Raw genomic sequence first — 17,662 nt, 5'->3', positions numbered from 1 at the left:
TCTAAGAGTGTTATAAAACTTCAAATTGATACTAGGAGTAAAAAACAGGACACAAACAAAAGATAATATAGTAACTAACCTTGTTCCAAGAGTTGGATGAGTATGCTCACAGAGCTATATTAGGAATGGAAATAGAATTTTTATGTGTCCTATTTTCTATTTTTCTCTTTCAGTCTGAAAAACTAGGCAAAGGAAAGGTATGTATATGTATACAATTTGAGATAAGAATTATTCAGCCCTAATTAACCTTTATGGGATACTGATTAACAGAAAATCTTATGAATGACAGCTACTCTAAATATCTTCCACTACCTTTGGAAGACAAATGACATGATAAACTTGAACTCTAACTCTGATTACACAAGGTTCAGATTCATCAAGGTTAATGTTTATGAACAAACTGGCTCACTGACCTTGTCAATCTCATGTTTCACTCATTTAATAAGTGATCACCGCTAATGTATACAAATTACTTAACTAAACCTCAAAATTAGCTGCAGTTTTCTTATATGCTAAAAGTCTGAATTGGTAACAGCTAGCTGACCACTGAAACATTCATTCCTGATTTTACCTTATATACATTCATTTTTAAAAAACTACTTTTTGGGGCTTCCCTGGTGGCGCAGTGGTTGGGAGTCCGCCTGCCGATGCAGGGGACACGGGTTCGTGCCCCGGTCCGGGAGGATCCCACGTGCCGCGGAGCGGCTGGGCCCGTGAGCCATGGCCACTGGGCCTGCGCGTCTGGAGCCTGTGCTCCACAACGGGAGAGGCCACAACAGTGAGAGGCCCGCGTACCGCAAGAAAAAAATAAATAAATAAATAAATAAATAACTACTTTTTGCAGACACTGCATCAATTCCAAGATATGGAAACATTTTTCCCTTAAAAGAAGCTCCAATCTTGTGAGAGAGACAACATAGACAGGTAAATGAAACACAAAATGGTTTTAATCACATCAATCACTTCAAAGGCCAGAATTTTAAAGTAATATATTCATTTTCTTTTTCATCAGCATGCCCTAGAGAAAGATGTTGGAAAAAAAGTGCTCAGTAAAAAAATCAGCTGAATCAGAAGAGTATTCCTAAATTAGTCTGAACGTACAAAATATAAACGGCAAAGTTTTCATTTCTTTTGTAATTATTACCTTTCCTAAAGTGAGCAAGTTAGTAATTAATTTATAGACTTGTTCTTAACATTTTCAGAAATGCTCACATTCTATTTTTTTAAATATGCTAGTTGTTTTTCTTGTTAAGTATCAATTATTTTAATCTTCAGAATAATAGTGATATTTATTGCACACCTTCTATATGCATGTGCACTGTAATGATTATATACATCACTTCATAATATTGATAGTATAATACTATGAGATAGTTACTAAAATTCCTGTTTTATAGATGAGAAAACTGAAGCTCAAGAAGATTAGCTAAGTTGCTCAAGGTCATGCTATAAAGAAGAGATAAAAATTGGATTCTAATACAGGCCAGATCCCAAAGCCTGTGCTCTTTACTTTATGCCCAGACTTTATGGTATATAATTTTTAATAACAACAAGAAAATGCTAAAACAAAACTATTAGTGGAGTAGTTTAAAATCGCCACCATCTTAAAACTTTCGAATACAAAATTTCTTGGATAAGTAAAATATTTTCCCCCTTACCTTGAAAAAGACATAACCTTCTAGATATCTGAAAATAAAAGGTAAGCTCCTACAACATTCATTCCCTAATTCTTTCCTCCTATATTTGTAGTTACTCTTCAGAGCCCTACCTTTTCTGTAAAATGCTGATTAAAAGACAACAGTATCAGAGTGATATCCTTAAAATTCAGTCCCAACTTCATTTACTTTATGCATTCTACACTGATTTCTGCCTACTTTTAATCTGCATTTACTATGTTTGCTATACAAGTACTATTTTATTGCATACTGACACATAAAAGGTTCTAAATAAATATCTGTTGAATCATTTGTCATTAGCAACCAATTTAATACTTAGTTACAGAAACAAAACAGTATCAGTATAATTTGTATTATATCAGTATGCAGTGTAGGATTACCAGCACATAACTAGCAGAATGTTTGTTATCTGGCTCACTAGTGACACTAAATGTACATGACTTATCTTCTCAAAAAGACTAAGACCATTTTTTATTTAATTTGCATCCCCATATCATTAGCATACAGGCATATCAGCTGTACTTAAGAAATACCTGATCATGAGTTGACATGATACTAAACACCACATTTGCAGAAGCCCATTGAGTATTTCCAATCAAAGTAAATAAAAAATCTTCAAGAAAGTCCAGCCAGTGTGAAGATTTATTTGGGATAAAGGGTTTTTAGTGATTGTGTTTTCAAAATAGAGAACACACACAAAGATTGTTTGGAGTTAGCAGGTAACATGTGAACATTTTACTGACAGGAATCCTGACAAGAAAATTAGTTCTCAAAAGTAGTCATAGTTGTAGGCTAGTTTTATGACTTTGCACAAAGTGACTGTTCTTTTTGCCCTAATGAAGTATAGCCATATTACAAGTTGAATTTACTTCTAAATTTGTTGCTGGATTAAGTCCAGTTGTAGGCTGAAAATACAGGATAACAAAACATTAAGCAAGAGATTGCCACCATGCCACTTGAGACCTGAAGTTTAAAATATTTTAATATGTGTTTTCTTTACAAGTAAACTGAAACAGAATCTTAAAAACTATTTCACTGGTAGGTTTTGAGTGGAGCTTGCTGGTAATTTCTATAAGCTTACACTCCATTTAAATTACAAATGTTATTATCATTGATTTTTCACCTGTATCATTTTTAAACGTTTCCAGGATTATGTGATATACAGAATGATATGGATTCTTTATCATATAGTACATTTTATTTTTTACGTTGGTCTCAATGTTTGGTCCTAGGGATGTCACAAAAGCTGACAGACATGAGTCTGTCTAAACTGTTTTTAATTAATAGAAAAATACTATATGAGAAAATCAATTAATATATAATACCTACTAAAAATAGTACACAGAACTCTCGAGAACTCTGAAAAACTGTACAGCTCCTTCCTCTTGACTTATGTTGAAGGGAATGACATCTACACATGTAAATTAAGAAAAGGCCCTGCAATGACATTGGTACTCATTTTCCATTCCTGAGTTATTCTAATTACATTGTTCATAACTGTCTAATATTAAAGGGCCAGTAAACAGCTTGAATTCTGAAATTTTATAGACCTAGATTTGTATCCTTGTTCTGTTGCTTAATACATAATAGTATGATTTTGGGCAAAGTAATCTTTTTGACCCTAAATTTTTATACCCTTTCATTGACAAATGGAATAATAGAACCTATTTCCAGAATTACCAAAAAGAATAAATGAGACAAGTTCAAATGATTATTGCCATAATACCTAGCACACAGCAATAATTCCATAAAGATACAGTCAAGTCACTATAAAAGGAAATCAAACAGTTTGAATCAATTGAGATTACAAAGAAAGAATCCATTTTTACCTAATCACTCAAAAAAACAGAGATAATACTGGGACTTACAAAAATGAAAATATAAAAATACACAGGAAAGAAGTATTAAAAGAACAGATACCCACTTAAATCCTTTATATATAGATTGTCATTTAACTCTTGATCTAATCATTGCCTTACTAAATATTTTGACAGCTTTGATAAATCATGTGCAGAGAAGGGGAAGGGAGAGTCCTATGTTATTCTTCATTTTCTTGTAAGTTTACATTCTTAAGTATAATGATTTAACTAGAACACTCTGGCCATGGATTTACTAACATTTAATTTAATTCAGTTTTGAGACACTGAGATAACTATAAATTATAACCAAACTCAGACACCTTATAAATGAAGTTACTTTACTGACAAAAAAATGGATCCTTATTTGAGGTGATATAATTGTATGAATCTCGTTAGGTACAACAAGTGATGCAAATCATCAGTGATAGATGCTTATACTAAATTTTTTCCAAAAAATATTTTTCATGACATATAAAACTAGACAGTGATACATGTAATTTCCTAAAGTAATTTTTGATATATATTTTTAAATGCTACATTTTACCACATGACAACAGAGTCATGTGATACAAGTATATTTTTTAATGAAATGCATTCTTTGAATCATGGTTAATTAGAAACAAACAATGCAAACTCCACAGTTATATAATACCTAAACTAGGTTTGGAAACTAAAACTGCCATTTAAAATACTATAAACAAGATAACCAAAACACATATTCATTAATTTACATTCTATTTTGAAAATGCTTTCTTTCATCGTATTTAAGTTTATAGTTTCCTTTTCAAAGCAGCCACCATCACATGAGTTAAGTATCATAAAAAGTCACACTAAAACTACAAAACAGAATTCTAATTATGTTTAAAATTAAGCTTCAATTATTAGTAGTATATATTGTGGTGTGGGAATTTAATCAGATAATTCTATTATATTTCTAAAATAATAATTATTACTTAAATGAGTTACTTATGGGTTACTTTTTTATAAGGTATCTCAATTATCAGAGAATTAAACTTAAATATTATACTGTACTTTAATTCATAAAACTAACAAATGTCAAAGATTTTCAACTCCTTTTATCTATATCAGTTAAATAACAATACACTTAGTAAAAAAGAAAGTAAATAAATTGAAATATAGTTATATAGCAAGCCTCAGAAGTTATCCATTCAGAACTGCCTAGTGTATCAGTTTCTATTATTATTGTTTCTGTGGCTAGTTTCTGCTTTTAAAAAGCTAAATCACATCTAATAGGATCATGATTTAGAAAAGACCTCAATTTTTATTCATCATCATAATATAATGTCATAAAGTGTTCAAATTCATGACAGATAAAAACTGCATGTTTAAACAGCCATATTTAGTTGTCTGAGCTGGTGAGCAGATGTAAATGTAATCTGCAATACTATCAAACTCCAGGTCTGATAGATAGCAAGCTAATATTTATTTTTAAGTGCTCCAAAAATTATTTGTAAATGCTGCATAAAAAGGATTCCATAAATGTATTGTGATTTTATTTTAACAATTATTCTACACTACAATGGACGTACATGCTCAAACAAGACACCTCAGCAGTATTTTAAAGCAGTAACCACCTAGCCAATTTCTGTATGTTCTGTAGTTTTTCTAATCCACTCTCCCTGTGGTTGAGCAAAATCGAATTGCCTCTCACATTTGCAGACAGCTCTGTGAAGGTGATAATAGAGCTGCTCCCTGCTGTCATGAGGCAGGAAATAGGAAAATGGCATATGGGGCTAGAAAGAAAGAAAGGAAAAAAAAAAAAAAAAGAAAGAAAGAAAAAAAGAAAAAAAAAAAAGAAGGAAAAAAGAACTAAACAAGAACAAAAGATTTCAACAAAGAACAACTATAACCCAATATGCTTTGCAAGTTAATCTCTTTTCAGAATCATTTAGCATATCTAATCATTCATCTGTGTCCTCACTCCAAAAATGCAAACGGTTGATACCAAGTGTTTGGGGCAAGTTTTCACTGTCTAAAATATTTGGAACCTACGACTGCAGAATATGTCCAGCACAATGTCTGCAAACAGAGCTCTTTAGATTTTTTAAATGTTATGCTGATCCCAAATTCACCATTTTAAAATAAAAGAAGGTACAGCAATGTTTATTAAAATATTAATAAAATGTGTATAGAAGGCTTTCAGTATGATTAACATTCCTAAATCTATGAAATAAAAAAAATTAAAGATAAACATTTATAATTAGACTAATTAAAGTAGAAACAAATCTCTAAATAGGTAAATTGCTAATAATAATACCAAGACACATTTATTAACTGGTACAGTTTTTTGTTTGGTTGGTTTTTTGTGTAATTAAGAATCATGCTTTAAACAAAATGATTTTTATGTGATGTATCTGTAAACAGAATGTGGCAGGAGATGCTAATAAAGGAGATGCTCTACCTTTCCTTTTACACTCTGAATGGGATCCACAACCACTGCCACAGCTCTCTCCGACAAGGCTTCAAAGCTCTGCTGAGTGTTGATATCCACACCAGAAAGCCAACAACCAAAGCCAGGGTGACTGTGATACCAACCAACAACCATCTCAGGCCTGAAACAAAGAGGGCATTCAGCCGTTCAGAACAGAACAAGTAATACATTTATGATATGAAAAGAAACAACACACTAACAGGGTATAAATTAAGAAGACATGAAAAACACACAGGTGTGAAAAAGCACCATTAGAAACACTGAAATCATACACCATATTATCCAGAAAACATGGAAATGAAAAAGTGTGACAAAGGAGTGCTATCATTAAGAGATGCACATTAGCAGTGGTAGATAAGGCTTTCAGTTTTTCACCTTGTTACCACACTTTCTCAGAGCCAGTTTTTACCCTTTCAGCATTCAAGTAAATATCTACTCTTTAACTCCTTAGCTCTGGGAGTTGATTTTCCAGGCAGAGTACATTTTTAACAATGGACACCAGGATCCACTGTTGTGAAAGGATTAAATATCAATTAAACCAGCAGTAGAACTAGGAACTCAGTCAAAAACCAATTTGCACTGTTCTGCTCAGCTGCTGAGCCTTTTGCTAACATTAATTTTGAAGTTTTTTCCACAGTAAAAGAATTTGAGCAAGAAAATGACAACTATTGAGAGATTTAATCTGGGGTAAAAAACTTGAACAATATTTGGATTCTACTTTCCCTGTCTTTAAAACTCAATATGACTACAAATATAATTAAATATTCAGAATTTTATTTAGCTGCAACTCTCAAATTTTGGAACATACAAGCTCTTTCAATTATAAGTGACTAGAGAGTAACTCCATATGCTAAACGGTGGGAAGCTACAGTCCAAATTTACTATGTAACAGTTGAGAATTTTAACATGAGGCAGTTTTCTAACTGGCAAATTTCTATGATTCTAGAGGAAAGAGATACTAGATAGGTGGTGCACAGCACTGACAGTGATACTTTTACATTAATTACATGGCTTTTTTTCCCTAAGAATGATATTCACAAACATGTAAAATTCTGAGATACATTTCTGAAAATATTTCCCATCATTCCATTATATGATCATTTGAAATACTTACCTTCCTGTCTGCTTCAACATATCCAACATCTTGGCTTGGAACACTGGATCGACTGCCTCCACACTGACACCCTGATTTAGAAAGAAAGGAAAATGCTTAGCTTCTATAACAATGAGAAAAAAATTATATTACAAGATAAACAAAAAGTTACTGCCTAAAAACCTATATATATTATTTTGGGATACCAAAATAATTTAATAGGCTTTGATACCCATATTTGATACCCATTCATGTCATTCAATTATAAACCATACATCAATAAAACTTTTTAAATTGCCAAGTACAAAGAAAACAAAAAAATTGCCAACTACCATACTGCTGTTAGCTAATTAATTTTTAGGCTCCTTTAAAAGAGTTTATGGCCATGACTAATGTGTGTGTGTATATATACACACACCAGAAATACCAAATAAGTGAACCAACTATTTTTTGGTTAGATCTAGGCAAGCATATTTCCTAATGTCATCCTTTGATAAATGATAAGCACTAGGCCTCCTCCATCTCATCCAAAGTTCTACAACTATTGTGGTATTATAATAACCAACAGTTAAAAGTCGTTTTTTTTTTCTTCAGTAATGTATACACCTTGAGGAAGGAAAATAATTTAAGTTTCCCAGAGTTGTTTTTATTTGTTTTTTGGTTGGCTGAGTTGGGAGGGGAAGATGTTCAGTGCTTTAGTTAGGACTACTTGGTAGATTAGGCAATTGGAGGGAAATATATACATTTGAATATTACCTCAAATATAACAGCATTCTCAAAATATTCCCCACAAGAGGCAATCTGCAACCAAGTCTTTTAAATGCTGCATTATTTTGCTAGTTCAACCAAAAGAAAATTTTAGGATGTGGAAGAATTAAAGGCATTTATATTATCTCTCCAGTGATAGATCACTGCCATTATAGCTCCCTCAAGGTTTTCCTCTAACATCAGGAATTTAAGTTTAATCTACTTAAACAAACCAGTTAACATAAGCACTCCTTCCCACCAAAATAAATAGTATTTTGAATTCTAATTGAGAGTGCATCCTCAAGAACAGGGGTATCCAATCTACTGCCTACAGCCTAAGAATGTTTTTTTAACATTTTTAAAGGGTGGTTTACAAAAAAAAAAACAACAACAAGAATATGAGACAGAGACAGCTGTCTTTACAGAAAAAGTCTGCTAACTCTTGGGCTAGAAGATTTCCAACTCTACTACACAGAATGAACATGGGGATCAAATATTCTATTTTATATTGTCAAACAAGCACTTGTAGTATAAGGATATAAAGGATATTAAAACTTAAGAACCCTTTATATAATGGATATCCACATAAGGACATTCAGCAGACAAATATACATATTATATTTTCTTAGGCAAGTAGATGAGAAGGATATATGTGTTATTTTTTGGAAGGTAAGTAAATGGTTATTGTTTTTTGGTCATTTAAAAAAAATCTAAATACACACCTATCTACAAGTCCAATGCATTAAACAAAACAGCGAAACAAAACAAAAAACTCCCACAAAGAACAATGCATTCTAAATGCATTAAAGTAGAGGACTTTCAAAATGTGTATGCAGTATGGTTTGTCTATTAACAAATTACCATGCAAAAAGAACTAAAGTTTATCATGGTTTTTTTGGTTTTTTTAAACTTAACATTTTGAATCAGAAAAGCTTAAGAGTCATTTATCGCCATATACAGAACATTTTAAAAAGGGCGATATTTCAAAACAATAAAAAAACATGAGGACTAGATAATGTAAGTGAGTTGAAACTCTAATTAAGAGTGTCTCTGAAATCTTTTGACAAGTGTTCAAACTGATCAAACTAGTATCCTATTTTAAAGTAACTAACATAAATCCAGTACACTATGCTAGTTAAAGCTGAAAGAACAAGTAAAGGGATTAAATGTTAGCACCACTCAATTTGTGGATCTACAGGGAATTCATAATGCATTTAAAAGATGAGTGATTTGATTCAATACAGTCTAAAAATTTCTATCATTAATCTTATAATGAATTTTTCTATCAGGAAGAGAAAATTACAATACAATGAGAGTTATTTTGCACCGGAAAAAAAAACAGAAAAGAAACACGTTTACTTGCATCAGGCAACCATAAAAGTACTCACTGTTCCTGACTGTGGCATAGCAAACACGTCAATCACTCTAACAGTGTAATCATCAACAAATTCTCCAAGCATCAGACCCATAACTTCCATTGGAACCCCAGCACGACCATGTTTTAACATCTGTAAAGAGGAAGATATATAGACACAAAGCTTTGAGATCTTTGGACCCACCCCCTTTTTTAAAATTAATAACTTAATTGTGTTTCAGTGGAAATAAAACACTCTATTTTATACATGCACCTAAAACAACAGCTTATGTGTGAGAGGGTTAACGTGAAAAATATTCCAAAGTAAAAGAGAGAAAGCAGCTGAACTCTCTGAAGCAAGTTACTCCATTCAACACTTACTTTTAACAGTGCCAGGGAAGAGATATAGACTTGTTCTGCTGTGTCCACTGCAGGAGCATCTGTAGGTGGCCCCTAGAAACAAGCAGACAAATCATTGTACATACAAAGAACTTATGAGTTTAAAATTAAAGTTACAAGTTATTTAAACATGATTGCTTTAAAAGAGTTTAGGGGAAACATGTTAAGTATTCAGCTACAATACAAACAATCAAAACAAGCTTGTAAATATCAAACCTGTAGAAAACATCAAACTTAGTACTCAGGTAAGTGTCCAATGGACACAATGCTTGAATCTTTCAGCAATGCTAATTTACCTCCACTACAAAATAACTATAATGCACCAATTAGCTATGTTTCTTACCCCAATGTGAATGTAAACTGATTAACTGAAGGACCAATAGGAACAGTAAATTCTCTGAGTCTGATTTTCAGCTAAAGACAGCATGTAGATTGGGGCTATGGGATCTCTGCAGAAACTTAGGTATGGGGGAGGTGAGGGGCAGAGAAGACTTCTAATCCCTAGGTGAAAAAGCTGTGAACAACATGCTCTGCACTTCACCTGATGAAGTTGTTCCCCTCCCCTATACAGCATCAAATTTAACACAACTGCCTCAGATGTGAACAAACTGGTTGAGACTGGTGTAGCTAACATGAAAATACTTCCAAATCCTGACAATTACCTTTAAAACAAATATTACTATTAATCTTATTACAGCCTAAGAAGATACTATGCTTCTCCCTAAGGATTCTATCTTCTTCATCAAAAGCACCAAACCACTTTTTACTGTAACATTCTGCCACACAAAGTAATTTACATATAGTCCTTACCCTCAAGATGACTACAATCTTATAAATTTAATTCTGCCCCAATCAGTGCATATGGAAAGCTTCTTGTTTTTTAATACTGAGCAGTCTGGGAAACTAAAATGAGATGTGACTTTTAATTGCCAGGTCCTGTTTTGCTTAAAGTTCCCTTTCCTTAACAATAACTCTATTACAATTACATAATGAACATGTTAGCTATCTAAATTGTAAGTCAATATTCTATCTTGCTTTTATGGATTTGCTTATTACTAAAATTAAAAAATTGCTTTACTCATTACATTTCACACTTATAGGTCCGTGTGTACTTTGTGCTTCTTGTCTGTTTATATGCCAAATTCTGTGATTTTTTTGGTTTTGTTTTGTTTAAAAGCTCATAATACTTACTGGAAGCACTGAGTATAAAAAGTTCTAGAATAAGTTTTCTCTAAATATAAGCATCACATACAAAAATTACCTCTATTTCCTTATATACAAAGTGGTGAGAAAAAGAAAATCCTTCAAACTTTATGTTTAAAAATACATGTCAGAAAACATATTTTAAAAAGAACCTAATTCTTCATTATTATCACCTAATGCAGCATTACTGCTTGCCTTTCAAATAGATATGAAAATTCTAAGGTAAGCTAAAGTGCTATCATGCCAAAACATTTTGTTGAGGTCACCACATAAAACAAGATAATTTTGTTGATATGATAATTTTATTCATCTAATTAAGAAAGTTAAGAAAGTTTAAGAAAAAAAGAGAAAAAATAGTAAATTAGTTGTCACAAGATGTTTTTGGGGAAATAATACTCTAAGGCCAAGATAATGAACACTGCATCCATAAAAGTTATTTCCTAATTCAGAGCAACTTAAAAAATGCCCATGATAAAAGAAGTTAAAACTGGTATCTAGGCTAGAGTTATTAATACAGCCTTTCTCAACTTGCCAGGAAATACTTATTAAGAAAAAAAACGAATAGGGAAATAAAACATCACATCATCACCAAAATGCATAACTGACAAAGTTCAAAAACTATTTCTACCATCAATGAAAGAAGAAACACTGTTTTGTTCAGCATTATATATATCCAGTACCTAGCAAAGTGCCTGGCACACAGAACTCACTAAGTATTGGTTGAAAAAAAAAAAAAGAATGAACAAGTTAAGATAGTGCAAGCCAATGGAACAGGAAGGGAAAATACCCACCAGTTACCCTGGGAGACAGAACAAGCCATATGCAAGTAAGTACAAAGATCTCTAGTTCCTCTGGTTCAGAAACATACTAACAGAAAACCATGTAGCTGGTTTCTACTGTTGTTTTTTGAGACAGCAGCCAGTGATATTTCCTGTTACCCTTCTCACTCTATTTCTCACTCTATTTACTCTGTTTCTTGATCTAGTTAGAATAAATTTCCCAGAAAACAACTTGACAAGAAGCAGAGATGGGTTTGTAGCAATGAACTGCAAACTAAAGAAAAAAAAAAGAGTAACCCATGTAAAACACTGTCTATGGAACATGTGTTAAGGATCTCTGGAGCAGATGCTATCATTTTTCTATCATCATGCTCACCTGTTCAGAATAACACACAACCAAAGAAGGTGAAGAAAACCCCATTAAATACCCTGGAAACTGAGCTAAAACAGTTATGTAAGAGCCAGTACAGCTGTAGATCAAAGATGATCTGAGAAAACTGTAGAGCTATGGACAATTTACATACATTGCCTTTCAGCAAACACTCCTGAGGAATAGCATTCAGATAATTCAAAGAGAAGAAAGTCATTTTAAAAATAGGAGTCATAGGGCTTCCCTGGTGGCGCAGTGGTTGAGTGTCCGCCTGCCGATGCAGGGGACACGGGTTCGTGCCCTGGTCCGAGAAGATCCCACATGCCGCGGAGTGGCTGGGCCCGTGAGCCATGGCTGCTGAGCCTGCACATCCAGAGCCTGCTGTGCTCCACAACGGGAGAGGCCACAACAGTGAGAGGCCCGCGTACCACAAAAAAAAAAAAAAAAAAAAGGAATCATATACAAAATTCTGGAAACCTCTTTGGCACCAGCAGAATACAAGACGATTTCTTATCTTTGAAATAGAACGTTGGAGGATAGACCAAGATGAAAAGATGAAAAATAGTTAAGAATTAAAGTTACACTGGAGTAATAAACAAGGGTAAAAATAACACTATGACAAGTTTAATTCAGTGATACAGAACATAAACTTTTGAAGATGTCTTAGAATGTAGAGTAAAAAAGTTACAGATGAAAACTATTAAAAATATAATACTAGAGGAGAAACGAAGGAGATGTAAGCTAAGAAATACAGTTGACCCTAAGAATAAAATAAGAAATGGAAAGCATCAATAAGACAAAGCTGAAGAAAACTTTCTTGAATGAAAAAAAATTCAACTTTTGCATCACTAAATGTCAGGCAATAATCAATGAAGAAAAGTGTTATATACCTTGTAAAGTCTTAGGTAAATATTAACTACATGAATAAAGCAAAATTTCTAAAACCATACAAATTGCAAAAATTACATAACCTGAAGAAATAAATGCACCTCAGTTGACTTTGTATTTCTTTGCAACATTAAACGGCAGAAAACAATGAAACAAAGTTTAAGACTTTTGAAAGAGAAATCCTGTGGAGTCAAAAACATTACACTCCACGAAAAAAAATGTCCAAAGGCCCGCAAATATATTATTATATACACAAGGTCTCAGAAAATATGATTCCATGTATCTTTCTTCAAAGAACTTTTTGAATAAATGATCCAGTTGAGACCCCACAAATCAAAAATAGAAAATTAAAAATGGAAAATCCATTATACAAAACAATTTGTTAAGACCATTGAAAGCAGTTAAAAGCAGAGAGAGCTAAATAACATAAATAACCAGGGTTCAAAACCACAGATATCACCCAATAACTATATAGGGCAATGGAGAGAAATGAAGTATACAAAACTTTCTGTTTGACATATAGGAGGGGAATAAAGAGCTCTGTTTAAGTGTTGACTTAGAGTATTACAGAAATATGGATTTGAGAGTCTTTTGAACAAATTTAAAATAACCACAATAAACATTAAAACTGAATATACACCTTACCAAATCTCTGGAGAAGAAAAAGCTAACACAACACTGACAATAAAAAACAGGGAACAAAGATGGGAACAAAACAAAAATAGCAAACAACATAAGGTAAGACCAAATATATTGGTAATGAAAAAATATAAATGAGGTAAAGTCCCTTGTTAAAGGCCTTTTATAATGGGTTTAAAATGGAAATTCAGGTATATGCTGCTTACAAATAAGAATTAAAACAAAACAAAAGGACTGGTGAGATTCGTCAGTGACATAACTATTTCTTTTTGCAAAAGAAGCCACAATGGCCACTATATTTTACTTACCTTGCCTTTCTTCAGTGATGTATTACATTAATAGATTTCCTAAATTTTTAAATTTATTTAAATTTTTAAATATATTTAAATTTTTAAATATATTTAAATTTTTTAATTTAAATTTTTAATATATTTATATATAATTTTTATTTATATTATTATTTATATTATTATGTGTGAGATTGACCTGGCATTTTCTTTTTTTCTGTTAAATTTGTCAGGTTTTGATATTATGCTAGATGTATAAAATGAATTGGAAAGTTTTACAACTTCCCATTTTCTATGTTCTAATAAAATGTATATATACTAAATTATCTATGTCTTAAGATTTAAATTTGGACAAGTTCACTAATGAAACATTTGGCTCTGAAGCTGATTTTGGAGCTAATTTTTTTAACATTTGCAGTGGTATTAATAAATTCAGGTAACCTGTCTTGAAACTAGATGGAATATTATATTGTTCCAGAAGGTTTCATTTCATTTAGATTCAAAGTTATTACCATAGAATCGAACATATTCTATTTTATATTTTCTTTTTTAACTGTTCAATACGGAAAACATTTAAAACTAACTTTGTTTCTCCATATCACATTATTACTACCCAGATAGATCAATGATTTACATTTTAAAAAAATCAAATCATAACCAAAACCATGATCAAAATATTGGTGAAGGGAACACCTCCTAATTCATTTCATGAGGCCGAGGCCAGCCAGCATTACCCTGATACCAAAACGAAAGACACTACAAGAAAAGAAAACTACAAACAGACCAGTATCTCTTATGAACATCGATGCAAAAATCCTTACAAAATACTAACAAACAGAACTCAGTAGCATATTCAAAGGACTATCTATACACATGACTGAGTGAGATTAATGCAAGGATGGTTCAACAAACAAAACTGGCCAATGTAATACACCACATCAACAGAATGAAGGGGAAAAAAAAAACACATGATCATCTCAATTGATGCAGAAAAAGCATTTGACAAAATTCAACACTTTCATGAAAAAAACACTCAACAAACTAGGTATAGAAGAAAACTACCTCAACATAATAAAAGCCATAGATGAAACATCCACAGTGAACATAATGTCCCATGTTGGTGAAAGACTGAAAGCATTTCCTCTAAGATGGGGAACAATACAAGGATGCCTGCTTTCACCACTTCTATCCAACATAGTACTGGAAGTTCTAGTCAGAGGAATTAGGCAAGAAAGAGAAATAAAAGGCACTCAAATTAGAAAGGAAAATTATCTCTGTTTGCAGATGATATGATCTTATACAAAGAAAAGCCTAAAGAATCCACAAAAAGGACATTAGATCTAATAAGTGAATTCAGTAAAGTAGCAGGATACAAAGGCAACATTCAAAAAACCATGCATTTCTACATACAAATAATGAACAATCTGAAAAAGCAATTACAAAAATAATTTCACTTACAACAGCATCAAAAAAATACTTGGAATTAACCAATAAGATGAAAGTCTTATACAATGAAAACCACATAATATTGCTGCAAGAAATTAAAGAAGACATAAATAAATGGAAACACATCCCATGTTCATGGACTGGAAGACTTAATGTTCAAATGTCAAAACTACTCAAAGTGATCTACGGATTCAAAGCAATCTCTGTCAAAATTTCAATGACAACTTTTGCAGAAATAGATAACCCATCCTAAAATTCATATGGAATCTCAAGGGACCCTGAACAGCCAAACAATCTTGAAAAAGAACAAAACTAGAGGACTCAGACTTCCTGATTTCAAAATTACTACAAAGCTACAGTAATCAAAACAATGTGGTATTGGCATAAAAACAGACATATAGACCAATGGAACTGAACAGAGAGCTCAGAAATAAACCCTTGCATATATGGGTCAAATGATTTTTTAATAAGAGTGTCGAGGGTGCCAAGACAATATTTGCAAACTATATATCCAAAATACATAGCAAACTCCTAAAACAACCAAAAACCTGATTTAAAAATGGGCAAAGGATTTGAATAGACATTTCTCCAAAGAAGATAAATGGGAAGTAAGCACATGAAAAGATGCTCAACATCACTAATCATTAGAGATATGCAAATCAAAACTACAAGGAGATACCACCTTACACCTATTAGTATGGCTACTAATAAAAAAACAAAACAAAACAGAAAACAAGTATTGGCAAGGATGTGAAGAAATGGAAAACCTCATGCACTGCTGGTGGGAATATAAAATGGTACAGCCACTGTGAAAAACAGTATGGTGGTTTCTCAAAAAGTTAAAAATAGAATACTGTAAGATCTGGCAATTCAACTTCTGGGTATATAACCCCCCAGAAATGAAAGCAGGTTCTCAAAGAGATGTCTGTATACCAATGTTCACAGCAACGTTATTCACAAGAGCTAAAAAGTGGAAGCAACCCAAGTGTCCACCAATGGATGAATGGATAACCAAAATGTGGTATACACATACACAATGGAGTATTATTCAATCTTAAAAAGGAAGGAAATTCTGCAATATGCTACAACATGGATGAACCTTGAGGACACTACGCTAAGTCAAATAGCCAATCAAAAAAGACAAATACTGTATGATTCCACTTATATGATGAAGTACTTAGAGCAGTCAAAAATCATAAAGACAGAAAATATAATGATGGCTGCTAGGGGCTGCATGGAGGGGAGTATGGAAAGTTACTGTTTACTAATGGATAATATTTCAGTATAAATAAATAACTAAATAAATAACTAAATAACTAAATTTGACCTGGGCGAGGAAATACGTTCTAGATACAAACCCAACTGAACAAAAAATATATATGTAAAACTGACAATATAATCTAAAATTTCTGAATACAGGCATACCTTGAAGATACTATGAGTTCAATTCCAGACCACTCCAATATAGTGAATATTACAATAATGCAAGTCACATGAATTTTTTGGTTTCTCAGTGCATATAAAAGTTATGTTTACACTATACTTAGTCTACTAAGTGTGCAATAGCATTATGTTTAGAAAAACAATGTACATACCTTAATTTTAAAATACTTTAGTGCTAAAAAAATGCTAACCATCATCTGAGCCTTCAGTGAGTCATAATCTTTTGGCTGATGGAGGGTTTGAAATACTGAGAATTACCAAAACATGACACAGAGACACGAAGTGAGCAAATGCTGTTAGAAAAATGGCACCAACATACTTGCTGGATGCAGGGTTGCCACAAACCTTCAATTTGTAAAAACACAATTATCTGCAAAGCACAATAAAGTGAAGCTCAATAAAACGAGGTATACCTGTACTAAAAAAGTTAAAAGGAAAAAAAAAAAAAACCTGAAAAAATAGTTGCCCCATTTATGACAAAAAGTCAATACCCAAGTTGACGAAATACTAAAATCTTAATGGAAACATGGGCAAAGAATATAAAGCAACTAATTACATAAGAAATAATGAAATAAATATGAAAAATATTCAACCTCACTAGTTGACCTCCTTTAATTAAGAAATGCCAATTAACACATTAAGACATTGTTGTTGCTGTTGTTTTCCTATCAAACAAGCTTTACAATGCCCAATTTTGGAGTGGGTGTGATAAAAGAGACACTCTCGGCACTACTGGTGGAAATGTGAATTAGTACAAACTATCAGAAAAGCAACTGAGCAACGTATATCAAGAGCCTTACAACTGTACAAACTTTTTAACCCGCTTTTGCACTCCTAGAAATTATTGAAGTAAATAAACAGAGATGTTTGCTTGAACCAGAATATTCATGATAGTTCTTTTAATAATGCAGATAAACCTAAGAATAACAACCAATAATTTAAAAATATTGTTGAAAGCTCCTTTCTCTGAGATCTCAGATGACTCTAGCCATCTTAATCAGCAATATTACCTTAAGTTAAAAGTACC

The 17,662-nt window shown here is 32.4% G+C and overlaps 1 protein-coding gene across 1 annotated transcript in view; it reads right to left on the bottom strand.

Annotated features, from left to right (window-relative positions):
• Nucleotides 1-17,662, bottom strand: part of PSMD14 (proteasome 26S subunit, non-ATPase 14) — a 92,510-nt gene that overhangs the window by 30,801 nt on the left and 44,047 nt on the right. The window contains exons 4-7 of the mRNA XM_059053810.2: nucleotides 9,563-9,634; nucleotides 9,216-9,335; nucleotides 7,102-7,172; nucleotides 5,958-6,108 (exon numbers count right to left, since the gene is read on the bottom strand). Coding sequence (XP_058909793.1) covers nucleotides 5,958-6,108; nucleotides 7,102-7,172; nucleotides 9,216-9,335; nucleotides 9,563-9,634 — 414 coding nt within the window. The remainder of the gene's footprint in view (nucleotides 1-5,957; nucleotides 6,109-7,101; nucleotides 7,173-9,215; nucleotides 9,336-9,562; nucleotides 9,635-17,662) is intronic.

This window comes from Kogia breviceps, chromosome 2 (genome assembly GCF_026419965.1).
Source record: "Kogia breviceps isolate mKogBre1 chromosome 2, mKogBre1 haplotype 1, whole genome shotgun sequence".
NCBI lineage: Eukaryota > Metazoa > Chordata > Mammalia > Artiodactyla > Physeteridae > Kogia > Kogia breviceps.
Note: the sequence above shows the minus strand (reverse complement) of the source record. Positions and strands in the feature narration are given on the sequence as shown.